The 17,939-nt window shown below is 38.2% G+C and overlaps 1 protein-coding gene across 1 annotated transcript; it reads right to left on the bottom strand.

Annotated features, from left to right (window-relative positions):
- Nucleotides 1–3,113: 3,113 nt before the first annotated feature.
- Nucleotides 3,114–17,069, bottom strand: LOC104075870 (catenin delta-2-like; the record flags this gene model as incomplete). The annotated part of the gene is made up of 5 exons (XM_009576527.1): nt 16,920–17,069; nt 13,909–14,094; nt 4,595–4,768; nt 3,299–3,364; nt 3,114–3,176 (listed from the first exon to the last, which is right to left on the bottom strand). Coding segments are annotated over exons 1-5 (570 nt in total), but the record flags the coding sequence as incomplete, so codon positions are not given.
- Nucleotides 17,070–17,939: the final 870 nt, after the last annotated feature.

The following is a 17,939-nucleotide window of genomic DNA, read 5'->3' as shown; positions in this document are numbered from 1 at the left end:
AGAGGTTGTGGAGCCTCCGTCCTTGGAGACATTCAAAAAAACGTCTAGACATGGTCCTGGGCAACTGGCTCTAGGTGACCCTGCTTGAGCAGGAGGTTGGACCAGATGATCTCCAGAGGCCCCTTCCAACCTCAGCCCTTCTGTGATTCTATGAGTTCACAGCAAAAGGTATTGCAGAAATGTCTCTGGCAGGTATACTGACATCAGCCTAAATTTAGCTGTCAGATACGTATAGACAGACATAGTAATATACTGATATCCCTATATCTCCTTTCTTCCTGAGAGGGAAATTTTGTTCAGAAGGGACATAACCTTGGATTCTTGACATCGTTAACTCTAGGACATTTGGCATACAACTTTTTACATGCTCAGTAGATTTAACATATTAATAGCCTCTTGACCAAGGTGAAAACTAAAAAGAACTTGCCACTTTTATTCCCACCATCTAAGGAAAAATACTGATGCCAGACTACATATAAAAAGCTCTATGGAGATTTCCTTTTACAGGATGAGTCTTGTAATTTTATAGCTCATAATTTTTTTAATCCGAGGTATTAAAATAAATATGAGGTTGCAGAAAGGACTTCAGGTTTGAAGTGTTACAGTGAGAGAAATTTCTTAATAAGCAGGCAAGTGTCTTCAGAATACAGCTGAGTAACTCAGCAAACTTCCTATTTTTATTTGTGCATTTTTGCACAAACTTGGCAAAACCCAGATTAGGTGGCAAAGAAAACAGAGCTCCCAATGACAGCAGATACCTAATGGGGAGTAAAGAGTCCCCACTGCTTCCAAAAGGCATGTCTCAAGCCTTATTCGCTTAGCGAAAACTCCAGCTAAGCTTGATGAGGAATGTATTTGCCTCGATTTTTATTTCATATTACTAAGCAGCTTTAAAATACAAGTTCATATTAAGTATAATTAGAAAAGTCTACTTTTGGGAAAAAATATATCTCAGAGCAGCAATGAAAGAAAGCAAAACCAAAACCAATGGCCATCCTTTTTATGTGTTGCTCCTTCTGCCTACAGGAAGTTTAGGATACAGTGAAATTACTGTAGTTATGATTTGATGGGAGAAAGTATTTTGGGAAGCAATGAGTCCCCTCAAACAGAAACCCACCCAGCCCCAGGTAGCAGCTGAGTTCTGCAGAAGGGGGTAGGCGTGTGCACGTACAGCGCTGACAATCTGACCCGTAGGCTGTCAGGTTGCATGCTGGAGTGCGCACTGCTAGTGGCCATCAGCCCCATCAGGAGGGGGACACGCAGTGACCAACTACTAGTATCACAGGCCATTGTGCAAAGAAGCAGTCACCCCTTAAACATATCCTGGCAGTGATGTAGAAAACTTTAATTTGTCAAAATCCCCCCCAAAGGCATACATATTTGGACATCTCCATATATATTATTCCAGAAGGGCCATTCATATTATGCATGGATGCATTAAATAAGTATATGAACAAAAAAGAGAGATCTGTTAGGATATGCATGTGTTTTTCCATGAAAGGAATAGTTTGCTTCCTTCAGATTCCTCCCTATGTAACATCTTGGTGCAGAAGAGCGAGATGAACTAACTTCCATATTCACCTGAAACGACCTCTTCCAAAATGAGTTCTACTTTGTATGTAAGCTGTTAATGTCTTCTTCAGAAACAGAATATACATCAAAGTCAAGATACACAGATGTGATCTATCCCAGGTTGAATTTTCCCATTGAAAATATCCTTCCCCATACCTCAGATCAGTATCCTGTTTTATTAGTAAACTTTCATGTGGACCTGTTAACGTATTTGTCACCAATATGCTCCTTTTTTGAGTCATTATAGATTGTCTTCATTCTAGTAATAATTGCACAGACATTGTAAAAAAACCCAAGTCATTGTAAAAAAAAAAAAAAACAAACCAAGTTTACTTTGCAGATGGGTAATATATGGCAAGGCTTTGGTCCGAAGTGTTTTATCTTGACATAGAAAAATTATATGCAAATATATGTATATCACACTTTTTTCTTTTTTGTTAGTATTTGGCTTCAGAAGGAATTCCTGCAACTGAAACAGTGCTAAAAATGTCCTACAGATTAAGATTTATTATATGCATGTTTTGATTTTATATGTATGTATCAATGAGAAACTATATTCCCTGAAATAATGAAAACTTTCAGCCTCTCTCACCTATTAATCCTTAAAGCTATGTACTGCTGCTTTCTTTTTGTGTTTGAAACTTTCGAAAGCAGTCTAGGGGATTTAGACACATATCATCTGTTAATTCTAGTGGCAGACATTTATCTATATCCCCTACACAATTTCTTATTTTTAAAAAATTATTCAGGCTTCCTTTTATCTGCTCACTTTCCCTTCATAATGGGACTAGTTAAGCACTGCTTGTGTTAAAAGTGTTACCTCTCGGTCACCGAAGAGGATTAGACAGCTTTATATCAGAGGAACCAAAAGGGTGAAACAGCTAGGAAAGAATTATGCAAGTGTATCAAGTGCACTGTATTTTTTTCCAGAAGAGACCATATCTTCGGAAGTGTGTGAGCTTGCCTGGTGCACTGGCTGCCTCCTATATTCTGGGATTCTTCTGGCATTAAAATAATGCTAATTGGAAAAAACCCCACAATTGCTATTGCTATTAATATTAATAGCAACATTATTTATTTTAGTGCAGTTTGCTCTTTTTCTCTCTTTCAGTCCATCATAAGGTTCTTCTTGAAAGATTTCAAGTGAAAAAAAAAAAAACCCAACAAACTTTTCCCATTCGTTATACAATCACAGTTTCTTGGAGGAACTAAAAAAACGAAAATCCCCCTTAGGAATAACCTCTTCTTGTAAGAGTTTTCTATCTTTTATTTCAGTCATTTTATATCCAGAAGACTGCAGCAGTGGAAAAGAGAGGTCAAAAGGTGGAAACATCAATGCTTATGTAATCCCCAAAGAGGATTATTCCCCTCACAAAAATGCCTAGTATGACACGTGAAATTAAGGATATTCATTCTGTGTCTGCACATCACTTGTAATGGAATTGGTGAATCTTTAGAAAAATAGAGCAACACGAGAACAACTGAGCTTTCCCCATGGTATCAGCGTGGATAGTATTAAGGTTCAAATCAGTTTTTCTAACCTGACACTTGCCAAAGAGCTCTGCGGGGCCTTCCTTCCTCTTGCCACCATACACTTCTGCCAACTAAAGGATGACAGGTACAGATTTATTAGAAATGGGAGAAGGGGCACCACTTGGATTTTAGCACTTCTATTAGTCCTGGCAAATATGCATGCATTGTTTTCTCATTTGGACCAGGGCTATACCCATTCCCAGATGAATAAAACACATTCATTGTGTTTCTGCGCCAGGATTACACAATCTGATGTGGTCTACAATATGAGAATAAAAAAAGTATAATGACTTTCAAGCACAGTGTATACGTAGCACTTTGTAGGACAGAAATCACTGGACAGATACTTTTTTTACTCATGTCATACGTCAATGAATGCAGTAGCCAAAGGCATTTTGTAAGTTTGGTGGGCTCAAAAAAAATCACACGCCTCTGAAGATCTACTGAATGTGCCAACTCAACTTCCAATAAAACTTTAGGGGGAAAAAAGTAACTTAATAGCCTCAGGGCTAACATTTCAAAATGAATGCCTCATTAAATTGGTATTTACATATCACATATGAATGCCCAAATGCTTAAAAACCAAACAGCATACCTTCCGAGACCTAACTTTGATAACCGTATTTCCCCATACATGCACGTTTTCACATGTTAACTTAAAATCAAGGCATTATCTTTATACAATAGGACTAGACAGTTAGTACTTTCACCCAATCAAACCAGTTTACCATCAGAAAAGCGACGAAGGAATTGCCCTAAAAGTAAACCAGGCTCAACTGTTATCTTGAATTTTATTGTTTTGTTCTAAGTTTAGAAATATTTTCAAAATCTAATAAGAGTTCTTAAATTTTTTCTCAATTCACTGCAAATAGTACGAGAGAGAAAAACAGATCTTTTGATTATAATTGAAAAGTAGGATGAGCTGGAATAGGGTGCCTTGACTGAGCACTTCCTTGCTCATTGTACATATTTAATCATATTGTCAACGCATTTTAATAATGTCTTATTTTTTAAAAAAGTAGATGGTAAGATTACTTGTGTTGGTGTCACATCATTTATATCTTGCTCTCCTCTTGCCTGGTTTCTTTTAAGAGACAGAATGCCAACCAGTTTCTGCAGCGACAAAACAATATGATTTCATTTGATTGCCACTGGTGATAGTTTTGGCTCATTTTTCATGGCTCTGTCACCCCAGATTCATAAAGATGCTGCTTCTCCTCATTTGGATATTGGTTTTCAGCGGCAATTTTTCATACTTGACTTGACCAATGTGATTTTCACTGCTGCATGCTGACTTGTCCTACGACTACCTGTATCAATTCAGAGGACTTAAAATACTATCTCAAATTTGACTGCAGATAGTTCTGTGAAAACAGAGGGTTCTTCCACTACCAGCAGCGTTCAGATACATTTATATCACCAACTTGCTGTCATCTGTTGGGGTTTTTCCGAATCGAAAAAGAAATACATATCAGGTTAATATTCCTACCTTCCAACTCCCAGCAGCCAAGTTCTGCAGTGCCCCTGCTGCCCCCTCCAGTGTGTCTGGATTTGAGCACTCAGAAAGAAGTGTGAGGTAGGGTTTGACTATTGAAGGGTGCCACAGCATCTGGATTCCTTTGGGTGGTTCTGCACAGTCTGGGAGAGGTCCTACGCCATCCCACTGTTGGAAAGTACAAATCAGATTGTCAGCAAGGAACAGTGAAATACTTGACAATTACCTCAATTGAAGCTATAACATGTATGTCTGCGTGTGTGAAGGCATCTGCCCGCAAGCAGCCGTTCTCAATTTTAGCGTATCAAGTGATTCTTCATAGAGAAACTAAATTTCCTATTCAACACTCCTTACAGAGGAGCTATAGCACTGGCAGAAATCACAGTGTTTTAGCTAGCTGACATAACAAAAACATTTTTCGCTGCATTTATTTTTTTGGGTAGGAACAGAAGCCCAGTGAACGTATCTGAAGAGGCAAATCTAGAACTTGCACATGAAGAGAATTTCCTTATTCACATCCTGAAGCAGCAGTTCTCCGCATTCTCTCTCTTCTCATGAGATGGAAAAAACAACATGAAACACTAATGTGGAAAACTAAATCATGCAAGGCCTCCATCCCCTGAAAGGCCCAAGTGTGACAAGTCTTCTCCAACTGCTCAACTTCTGGCTTCTCACCGTTCGAGTTCTGGAGGCGTTCAGCCACACAGCCAGTTTCCAGCCACCCGGCCAGCCGGCCAGCCGTACAGCCTGAGACTCCGATGTAGTAAGTAGAACCACCTCTCACAAAACAGACTCTTCCTCTCATCATGCACAGAGTTTTGCCATGAAAATAACCCTAGTCTGACATCCAAAATGGGCAATATTAACACCTGGACAACAAGAAGGTTATTGCACAAAACCCACTCCTACCAGAAAGAGAAACTTTATTCCAGGAGAACAGTGATTCACCTCTCCAGTGGAATGCATAATACTTGCACCTATGCATGAAACATCTTAAAAAGAAGGTAATTCAAGGACTTTTTTTGCTTTTTTAAAACAAAAGAAAGATGCGGAATGCACTTTTAATGATATTTTAAATGTGATTTTTACCTATATATATATAAAATATATATTTTTTTGAACAAATAAAGGGATTTAGAAAATTCATAGCCTTAATACCAGTGTTAAAAACAAGCCATGACTTTTTAATACAATCTCTTTTCTAACACCTCTGACATGTACAGATTGTACAATAAGCTACAAAGTAAACCTTTTAATGCCCTGGGTTAGAGCTTACTGTGATTATGTAGATAAAAAATACGTATCATAACATTAAACATCTACTAGACATACAAAGATAGCACAGGCCAAATTAACTCCATGTTCAGATCTGCAACAGTTAATTTTCCTAGCTGATTTAATTAGTTATGACTCAAACAGCACAACGATACTTGCACTGGGAAAAGACCCGGATTCTCTCATTTTCAGAAGTATCAATCATCGTTTTATTTAAGCTAACTTCAAAAATCTACATATAATTTAAGAGACAATCTATCAAGCCTTGTCTAATAACACCACAGCTTAATTTTAACAAGGTTTTGCTAGATTACTACCATTGAGAATCCAGAACACTGTTTTTTCTAAATTAAAGCAGAAACCCTACCAAAATGGACCATTTAATACACATGAGCAGTTACTCAAAACCAGAAAGCTGCTCAGATATGAAAATCACTGCACTGGACAAAAGTTATCAGAGTTTAAAAGAACTGGCACAGCAATACCCACTGGTGGTTGTAAACTACAGGAAAATTGCCTTCTGGAGAAACAATCCCTTCCAATGGCACTATTATAGGGCTGTGCCTTTGAATTTTTTTAATACATTTCTGCCTTTCTACCAATAGGTTGATTTCACTGTATGTGACTCAGTTCTCCTTTTTTCTTCCATATAAATCACCATCCTTGCCAGAAATGACTTCTCACCAGCTCATAAAAAATACATAAAAACCTGCTGCTTATTTTAACTCTCGGAATTCAATCTTTGCACTGTCAGAATTTTTTGGAAAACAAATGAGAAACATGTCTTACAGGTCAAATCTGACCTCACACCAGATTTGGGCTTTGTAGCTTGGTAAGTCCACTAATGAACGACTTGTGATGTCCAAGGGCATAAATTCAGGTCTTCATCCATCTCATTCCAATTTGCACAAATTATGGACACATTATGCAACTGAACAGTGTTTGCACAGGGTACTTATTATATTATTTCAGGGACAAAGTACAAATAATGTATCAAATGTATCCGATCGACCCAATACATTTTTCAGCTTGGTAAGTCCACTAATGAACGACTTGTGATGTCCAAGGGCATAAATTCAGGTCTTCATCCATCTCATTCCAATTTGCACAAATTATGGACACATTATGCAACTGAACAGTGTTTGCACAGGGTACTTATTATATTATTTCAGGGACAAAGTACAAATAATGTATCGAATGTATCCGATCGACCCAATACATTTTTTGTGCACGTGTGGAAATACAACTTTTTTTTTAAACTCAGGTATTTACAATCCCAAAGACACTGAAAATCAGCTGATACAAATAGAGCTGTATATATGTTCATCCTGTGCTGGTATCCCAAAGACACTGAAAATCAGCTGATACACATAGAGCTGTATATATGTTCATGCTGTGCTGGTGCTTATAAAGCACTAGAAATGATACTTGCAGATAAATTAATATTTAATGTTGTTTTGCCATTCTGCCCAGTAATGAGAAAACATTTTAAAAAAACATGTGAGACAAATTACTGCATTTCCCTGCCCTTTTTGCTACTCACTTTTAGCACATGATTGTATTAATTTATCATGAACTGTTAAGCAACAAAAACTCATCAAAATCACTGAGCTTGCTTTTAGGGATGATGGGAATCCATGCACCTGATACAAAAGAGGCAGGGGAATGCCACTATTTAAATCAAGTCAAATTTCAGTTTAGACATCCAGGCCTAAAGAAAGATGGTGAATATAAATGAAGGTGTCTACTGACACAGAGACTACAGGAGTACGGTGGGAGAGGGCAGAGCTGTGGTCCAGCAACACATAGTCCCCCAACAAAACTGGACAATTTTTGGATACAGTTTGTTGCATAAATAATGGTAACCTCCCCAATTTGATGCCACAATGTTTACAATTTTGGGAAAGGTGTTTGGAATGCTTTCAAAACATTCCAATTTTTAAAATCTTTATTATTAATCTGAGATATGAATAAATCTAAATTATACTTCAGATTACATATTACATTCTTAAAATAATTGTCAATACCTTTATTCAACTTTTTTATATTATTACACTTAGCTAAGAAAAATAATTCCATTCGATTTGTCCATTTTGTCTTTGCTTAAAACCAGACCCCTCCCAAATAAAACAGGATGGAGTTCAATCCAGGGACAAGAATGTTTGGCATCTCACTACATCTCCTTCTCCTCACCCCTCTCCTCTCTGTAGGAAGCTGAAGCTAATGGGCTTTGCACTATATTCCACAAATTGACAAATACAAATTATATTTAATAACCCTGTAGTTTTGACTTTGAAAACAACTTGGTCAAACACGATACTGAGAGATTCCCAGGGTACCTGAGATGTTTCTGTGTAGGCAAGCAAGAATTTAGAAATAGTTGTAAGAAGCTCTGTAAGGAGCCGCTCAAGATAGTCGATTTCTTGCTAATCAACACTTGGCATAACCACCTTGTGCAAGACAAGGAAGCAAAAAGTGGAAATAATATCCTTCCTGAGCAGAACATACTGGCAACACAGCCTTTCATCTCTAATCTCTGTCTAGATTATTAGCTAAACCCAGGAGCTGCTGCCATTTCTCTGTGTCTGTGCTTATTAATTTGATATGGCTCGGTAGAGTATTGAAATATGGTAAAATAGTAGTCTCACCACAGGAAAAGGCATATCTGACAGCTTTATTTTTTATTATTTTTGAAATATTATTGCCTTAAACCTGCTATTTCACCTGGATAGAAGAATTTACAGCCCATTTAGCAAGCATGCTAAAGAGGTGTGCCAGTCAATTCATAACGATATGTAACTTGAAATGTTGCTGTTATACCTTAAGGCTCCTGACAGAAGGTGAAAGAGAAGGTCAGGCTCATTGCAAAAGTGTCACTTCCAATCAAAAATCAGATTTTGGGCTAGATTCTGGGTTGACAAGAATGATCACAGATGGTGAACTCGAGAGAAGCACGAAGCCAAGAAGTCAGCCTGTTTCTTCTTAGTGAAGAAAGGAAAAGAAATGAAACAGTGCCACATGTGTATATAACGGGCTGCATAACAAGAAATAAAATCAGGATTAATGACAACTCCCTGGCACTTTTACTGAAATTGGACCGTACATCTTATCTTCCCTAACTGCTTTTTGTCATAATCTTCATTTCTCATACAGCTCAAAGAATAAACCTGCTGGCAGCAGTGAGCATACCAACAGCAGTGACAAAATTATCAATGGTGGAAAAATTAGTTTCCATCTGAAGAGTGATATGACACAAGGCAGAGAGGTCGATATCTATAATGTCCTAGCTGGAGATGAAGGCCTCTACAGCTGGAGAGCTTTGTGGGGTGAGGGCTCAGTAACAGCTCATCACAGGTAAGCAGCAGAGAGAATATAACAAACAACGGTGATGGCAGGGAATTACAGTCCTTGGGGTCAGAGACAGAAATAGTCACGTGAGTCTCACTTGTGAGTCTCACTTCTTCTTCTTGAAGCTGTTATAGAAGTTTTGCTTTCTGTTTTTCCATAGATAATACCAATGCTACACCAATGGCTTTTATAGCAAATCTTTAGAAGATTTGGGTTTCTTCTGGCATTAAACTTGCGTGACAAAGCATCGCCTCCGGAACCTGTCTGAGCTCTGGTAAACCACTGAAGAGAGGAAGGATTGTGGGCTCTTTTAACACCACCCACCTTTATTCTGAAATAAGGAGAACAGTTGTTTCCTGTGATCCTAAGGGAACTCCTTAAGTAAAGTCATTTGAAAGGTGACATTAGACTTAACTATGAACTGAACAAAGAAACATCTCTTATTTGATTTCAAGATGTAGAGAAGTTGTCATTGGTATAGACAACTGATGTCATTAATGAAAAATATATTCCAATTTGTTCTTGAAAGGCCTTTCAAAGAAAACCATGTTTTATATTACCACTCAGTTCTGTTCTTCTCCTCAAGTAACTTATGTGTGGCTACAACTGAAATATAACTTGGAGAAATAGGGAGAATTGCTTCCTAAATCATAAAACAAAGAAATTAACTTCTACTTTCTTTACAGAGAAAACCGATGAGAAAGTGACTTTAACGTTACAGAAGGTTTCTCCCGTTTTATGGTTTAAGAAACAAACTTCCTAGCTGTCTATGGGACTTTTTTTTTTTTAAAGTATAGAAAACTGCGACTTCATCCACATCTGCTGTCTAAAATGATACATCTGGCATTATTGCCCAATTACAGTCATTCTACTACTAGTAGCTTTTAGATAAGTTGATACTTTTATTAAAAAAATTAAAGACCACCCCATAAATGCCCATATCAGTCACTTCAGAAGGAGTTCAAGAAAATACACACTTGAAAAACTAAGTGGAGGACTGAGGAAGTATGCTGTAAAAGGAAAATTTCACAACTGCATTCACTAAAATCTGAACATTTTTTCCCCACACTGTTTTTGTAAACCTTATCTTCTGAGGAAGACTGAGGCAGTCGATTTTTTTATACGAGAACCCCATGCACCGCCAAAAAAAGAACGATACCTATATCCTCAACACATATTTTCTGGGGCCGTAAAATGTAGCAGGCTGCAGAATTGGAACCTACTCACCTGTACTGAGGTGTCACAACATTTAGAGTTGTGTCTGCACCCTGTGCTTCACCTGACAGGAAAGGCAAAACTCTCAAGTATTAAAGGAATCACAAGGTAAATAACTGGAGTTTTAATACTAGGCTGAACTCCACTTTGTGCATCTCTAAGTGATAATAATAAGGAGCCTAAAGAAAGATTTGTTTTTACGTTTGTGAAGAACTTTCCCGACAGGTAACTAGGTTTGTATTGTTTTGCGTGAATTATCTATTAGAAGTAGCCTGAAGCTCAATGCCATCTCTTCATGGGGTATCTGGGTAACTGACTACTTTTATATCTTTCTTGTCTTTCATTTCTTTGAGGTTTCCTTCCACAGGTTCCCAATCTGTGGTGGTGTGCAGTGCTTTCAGTGTTTCAGATGTTGTAAATCATTGCATCCTATGAAGATCCCATAGGTATGCCTTGGTTATTTACATGTAAAACACCGTCCATCATAAGCATGATCTTCAGAACTATATTATAAGATATTTCAGAGCATAAAAGCTTCCCTGCTGAGGCACTTAAAGGGATGAGCACTCTAAAAATAGCATCCCAAGGAGAGCACGAGATCTGTTCTGAGGGACAGAACAAGCAGCAGGTAACAGTTTAAGCACTGCAATTTAAAAGAGATTATGAAAGGCATTACCTGGAAAAACTTATGATCGTATCTTGCAGAAAAATGATGAGATTACTGTAAAAAAACAGTACACGTGCAGTATGCAGGGCAGCAGTCAGCACACAGGGAGAAAATGTATGGTGAAAGGACATGTGAAAACTTTCTCCTGCAAGCTGCAGAAAGTGTTGATGAGCTTAGTTTAGATGGGGTGAACTCTGACTAACCTGAGGAACACAAGGTGATCCTGTTGTTAGAGACTCTTGCCTGGAAAAAAACCACCCCAGCGAAACACCTAAGAATACTGATTTTTCTTGACACACAGAGAAACAATAAACACAGTATTCCTGACTGTGACACAGTCCAGAAGAACATGATCTAGGTTTCCAGTTAGTCCTACTTTTCAGTAGTAATGAACGTACTGGGGTCCTGAAAAACTGCAAGACAATGACAGAGCCAAAGAAGCAGAAAGAACTTTTTTTTTTTTTTTTTTTTTTTTTTTTAACATAATTGGACTGGGTAGTTTTCAGAAGGCAAGCCAACGGAATATAGTTGTGTGCTCATTTTTGCAAAATAAATGGACAAAAAAATTACCTTTACCCTTACCCCAGTCTGAATTGGGGGTCAAGCTTTACGCTATCAATATAAAGGCACAGTTACATGAAAAACATTCTTCTGTTTTTCTCTTCCGTTTATGAGAGTAACTTGGGAGAGCTGTTTCTGCACAGTGATCTTGCTGATAGACCTCAGTCACATTTGGTTTTAGTAGCATTCTAGTTAACTTGATAACATATTTTAAAATGTTTGGTATGGTCAACAACAGTCAAGGATCAAAGGGTGAGAATAACGCACTCTGCAGAAGGCTCACAAGGCTCCCTTAAACTCCTGAACTGAGTAATAGCCACCCACAGGTGAGAACTGGTATATGGCAAGATGGGATAGGCTGTCCAGATTTAAAGGAATTGAGATGAAAGAAGAAAAATCATTAGAAAAATATTTCTAATATTTGTAAGGCAACGTGGTCCTGTGCATCACAAAATTAATTCTGGAAAGAGTAAATTTATTTCTTTGCCACAGAAAAGCCCAGTGAACATAAACTTGAAAGTATGTGCATAGTTTTATTTTTCTTTGGATTTTAAAAATTATATGAAACCCTTCCATTGGACAAACACAAGCAGATCTGAAGAGACCTTTACCATGCTGCATGCTGATAATGAATGCTCATAAAAACAGACAAAAGATATCTAAGAGCAGGCAGAAGCACGTATATTGTAAAGGAAACCAGCCAAAAGAGATCAGTTCTTTGGCCTGGAGGAGAAAGATCTTTTATAGGGAACCTTTAAAGTACAGAGAATTCTGACAGGAAGAATAAAACAGTCAGTGGTACAGAGTTAAAAGTATAAACCCGAGATCCAGAAATCACAGAAGGAGCATAAAAGGAAGAGTTAAAAAAGACTTTATATAGCGCGCGTGTGTGTGCGCATGTGGGTGCATGCACGTGCGCGTGTTGGTAGACAGAGCATCAAAAGAGAAAGGCGAGTTGCAATATGACCCATTCATATCCAGACATGCTATTTTTGTTGCTGCACTTCGAATAACTGCAAGCATAGTGTGTGGGAACTGTTAATTCAGGAACAGGGATGGTGACTGCTTTATGGGGTAACACTAGCTTGCTTTGGCACTTTTTATCTTGCTGTAGCCTAATACAGGAATCCCAACAAAAGACCATAATAAATTCAAGTCATCTGATGACTGCAGTGTTTAACTAGAAGAGTAGGTGAAATTAAAGTCTTGCTAGTCTGCTGCATTTTTCAGTACTTGAATCGTAGCTTGTTAATGTTCCTATAACTTTTCCACATTAACACAATTTGCCTTTATGAACTCAGGAATATTTTCACTACTGGTTTACATCATTTATGCAGATACCCTGTGCGCCTAATTGCTTACTCAAATGAGTATTTTCTTTGAGCAATCTGAAACAGAAATAAATGGCAATGGAAAATAAGTCTAGGAAGAGACGGAGAACTGCCTGCTGCCAGCACAGGTGATTTGAAAAAGTTCATAAATCAGTAGCCATTCTCATTGCTATTTAGTGTGTCTACTGATACAACAACGTCCTTCTCCATAACATCACTGTCAGCATTCCCCAAATTTTAGCTTGTTAATAAGAAAACAAGGAGATAAATACACTTTGAAAGTCAACCAACCTAAAATAAAAACCCGCAGCACCTCAAATAACTTGAGGAAACTATCAAGACTGTACTTCTCAATCTTTGTTTGGTTACGACATTAAATATATAAAAATATGCATGCTTTTTTAACATTCACTCATATTGCTTGATTCAGGCCTGTACAGTTTTCTCTCAACGTGTAGAGGCAGCGTACAAGACTAACTTTGAAGCAGGTAAGTATACAAATGTAAGCCTGATGTTTGCTTGCATCAAGGCCTCTCTACACACAGATGGCTGTGTGGAAGTACAGTGTAAAGTGTATGCAGATTACATCTGAACGTTAAGACTTACACTTTTCATTATGAATGGCTTCCTTTATAAGGAACAGGCTGAGCAGTTTACAGTATTTGTGGCATTCACAGTGTACCCATGACTACAGTTTCCAGGTGCCACCACGTAATGTGCAACTTTCTCAAGCAAACATATTTCTTTCGTTACTCGAGCCACACTCTGCTTTAAGCTCTCAGCTAATTAACAAAGGCAACAGTTTTGTATATTATGCATCATGCACTTTATTTCTAATACATTAATCATTTATATTTTAAATGATGGGCACTTCAACCACTCGCAACGCACCTGCAAGTAGCTTTCCTTACCTGATCTTGTGATTTCTTTTTCTTCTTCTTCTTCCCCCAGCACCCTGAACTCTCTGTGTCTTTTCCATTGGCATCACCACAGAGTAATCCATCAAGTTCATCTGTTCCCATCTGCTGTCCCTGAGATGTTTCTGCAGCTAGCCTGTATGAGAGGTTCCTCAAAATGCACACACAGTTTTCAACGGTCTGAAAAGTGTGACCGAAAAAAAAAAACAACACAGAAAACAAAACCATAAAAAAGTTAAAATCCTTTGCTCACTCTGTATACAAAGCAGAAGAAATGCCACTGATCTTTGCACACACATTTTCCCAGCACAATTCTTATTTGCTCTTTTCTGAGTGCTCCCCAGGTAACCATAGCTTAAGAGATTCAGAAATTTTTATGGAAAGAAATCAGTAGTCTGGGCAATATTTTTTGCATGAGTTTTTTTATTGTCATTCTGAACTTCATGCTGGAGCCCCCTATGAAACAGAAGCTGACATAAAAAGTGGTCAGGAGAACCTGAACATGCACAGAATGTCAGCAAACTTCCACCTCAGTGAACAGAAAATGCTACGAACAGAAAATGACAATTAGTTGTGGTTATGGGGGTTTTTTTTCTGTGTTTTTTTTTTTTTTTAAAAAACAGAAATAAAGCTTATTTGTGGCATCAATTCTATGTAAATTACCAGAAAAATGGGAGCCGAGTTCTGTTTCACAAATACTTGTAGTATGAACAGATGATGTTTCTTGAGTCCCAGAAGTAAGACTAGAAATCTCGGGAGCCTTGCTGCTTTTACTGCTTCTAGCCAGGCTGCAAATAACTTGTAGGCAGCCTTTCCCTTTCATCCATTTGTCCCCCTAGTAGGTTGTGCCTTCTGTAAAAGATGGTGGCGGGAATCCAGAAATGGAGTGAGACGCAGCAGAGGAAAAACACAGCACTGATAATTCAAGATAATTTCTGCAAGTCTAAAAGAAGCTCAGTTTAGACTCGCTTGAAGCCTACTCATTTAGTTGGTTCAGTTTGGTTTGACCACCGTTAACAGGAAGGATAAATGCTTAATTTCCCTGGAGGCAGGGAAAGCATGGTTAAAAAAGCCAGTCTGTATCTATTTATATCTATTTCAACTGTTCCTAATGCTGCATGGAGATAAAAATTGATAGTCACTACATTCCATCTCTGTTGCTCCATTAACCCAGAATGGAATGACTGTGAGGCTTTCGGCTCGATCGTACTCTACCATATTCACCAGTGAGGCTAACAGATGGGGCTTCATTTGCTTTCATATACTGTATGAGCTTATGCCAGGTATGCATTTGGCACATGGTTTTTGAGATAACATTAAGTTCCAGAGATGATATTGAACACTGAACTCAGACTCATCTAGACAGAAATCTTTATTTTTTTTTAAAACGTAAATGAAATTTCACATTACATTTGTACCAATTTGGAATCTCTAGCCAAGTACATAAACACATGTAGAAATATATATGTAGAAAATGTGAAACTTCTTAGTGCACCTTTCATTCCTCAAAGCTTTGCGGATCTCATGGTGACCATAAAAAGTTTGCTACCTCTTTTACTTTTAACATTTCCATATTTGAATTTTATTCACTCTTGCTAATATTTACTTCTGCACATCCATAACGTGCTGAAATTGAAGCTTTGCGTTTGTTGATTAGCATTCTGAATTTTAATTCCCCTTTTTACGAGTAATAGTTTTCACACTTAAAATTCTCACTATGTCAACAACAAATTAGCTAAGTCCACTGTGAGGACGATGTTACCTCAAACTAAAAACTGATAAGCAAATTTCCAAATCTCATGAAGCTAAAAACACTCCCATGTTTGGGGGCTGCGTTGCAGGAGGCGTCAGGGAGGGGTGGGAGGCAGCTGGCTGCTGCAAGTGCGGTGCCTGCCTTGTGGGTGAGCCTCCTCCGATCATCACTCTGATAAACTTATTAATGGAAAACTGATCAGAGACTAATGGATTGTGGGTTTTTTTGGGGTGGTTTTTTTGCCTTTAAAACACAAAAACATGCTGCTGTCCCAACACCACATGCTACAGACCTCTCATCATTCCTCTCTCCCTCCCCTGAAAGCATGGGCAAATTTCACCTTTTTGGTTCAGGCTAATGACCAGAAAGCTCTGGAGGTTATCCCTCTCCACCCTATAAACCCGCAGAGCTCCGTGGACAACTATCTGTGAAGGATCATTTGGAAATACAAACCCAGTGGGCTTTAAAATTTTGCTATGTAAAATGGCTGCTTTCCTGCGATTCTTAGGGGTTTGCAAATGGACCAAGGTTGCCCTAGAGCAGCAACTGTACTTAATTTAGCACCATATACTGAAAGCAAAAGGTATTTGAAACTAGCCTTTTTCTTCTTCTCTGGAATGCTTTAATGTATTACAAATCTTCAATTTGCAAATGCTTGAAGTCTTTTTAATTAGGCAGTGCCTTTCACCTTTGGACAAGCATGTTCATATTCTAGTACTTCAGAGAAGTAAAGTTGACATAAAAATACATCTTAAAACAGCTGTTATTGAAAGCATTCATTGATCCTCTTCAAAGAAGAAATAATGTTGGTATTACTGCAAAACTGCCTATTAACTGTGCAATTTTTTTTTTTTGTTTGCTTGCCTTGTAAGCCTACCTCACTGTTATTAGCTCTGTCTCATACTGGGTACTGAAAATCAATTTTAAGCTAAACCTGGCAGAGCAGTGTAAGGAAGTTTGCATGGAGTATGACATGTTTGCTCTTCTTAAATCAACATCATATTTTCTCTGTTAATAATTCAAGTGAGAGGATGACATGCTTACCTGCGCACACTACACAGGCAGACACAAATCCAACAGTTAGCACACAAAAATACACAGCTTAACAGAAGGGAAAGGAAAAAAGGGGCTAAATTATGCTTTGCTAAGGAATCCCTCACAATGCGTTTTTTAAAAAAACCTGCCACTTTAGAGTCTTGATGTACCCTGAATACCTGGATTTCTTGCTCCTCAAAAGACAAAGATGACAAACCTTACTATCGATTTCACTGCTCCCCAGAGCAGACTGGATCACGTACAGCAATGCGTCCGTCAGGCCATCACACTCCCTCATTCTTCTGCGGGCCTCCTCTCCAGCAGAGCTGACATTCCTGCAAGGCAACAGCAAGGGTCACCACCTCCACAGCTCCCCTGCCCGCCTCCCCTCCCCAAACGCTCTCACAGTTAGCATACAGATGAAAACACTTGGTTTTTTTCTCCTTTCATCAGTTCAGAGCTGTGAATAATGAAGACAGCTGTGAATGAGCTCAGGAAATGTAACAGAGAGGGGAACAAATGGGAGTCATCAGGTCTTCCGCAAGACAGGGCTGAGAGGCCAAGCAGCATGCGCCCACCTGAGCTGGGAGACTCACGGCCTGCTAAAATTTGGAGAAGGGCTGATCATTTTTCCTCCTTTTTTTTTAAAAGTAGGTTTTGTATTTGTGAGAAAGCATTTTTAAAATGTGGATATGTACATATAAATCAGGCTTTGAAAAGTCTAGAGGTTTTGCCAAAGAAATCTCCTAGGATTTGAAGAGCCCAGTAGCTAGGGCTCTTAACCTGAGAGAAAAATATTATCAAAGCATAACATAAAACACCTGGTATTACTTGCTTCTCATTTTACATGAGTGTTTCCTTTTCTCTCTCATTTTCAGAGAACATTAATGCCTCAATCTTCTCTTTACGTAGTAACTCACAAGCTGTTTTACATTGCAAAATTTAAAACCTCGGCTTATTATAATAATTGTGTTCCTCAGAGAGGGCCAGAGGGCCTTCTGAACACATTTATAAAAACACAATTAAAACAAAATTTACTGCATAACAAAATGTGTCATAAAGTTCAAAATATTGACATATAAAGAAACAAGTATGTACGAATGAACATATATAAATAGAATCTATACTTGCCAACACCAAGCCTCCCTGAGAAAAACTGCATTCAAATTTGCACAGCAGTTTTGATATGGAAATGGGTGAATTAGCAATCTCAGGAATGGGGTAACACTTTTCACAT

Source organism: Fulmarus glacialis, unplaced genomic scaffold (assembly GCF_000690835.1).
Source record: "Fulmarus glacialis isolate BGI_N327 unplaced genomic scaffold, ASM69083v1 scaffold6764, whole genome shotgun sequence".
Classification (NCBI taxonomy): domain Eukaryota; kingdom Metazoa; phylum Chordata; class Aves; order Procellariiformes; family Procellariidae; genus Fulmarus; species Fulmarus glacialis.
Note: the sequence above shows the minus strand (reverse complement) of the source record. Positions and strands in the feature narration are given on the sequence as shown.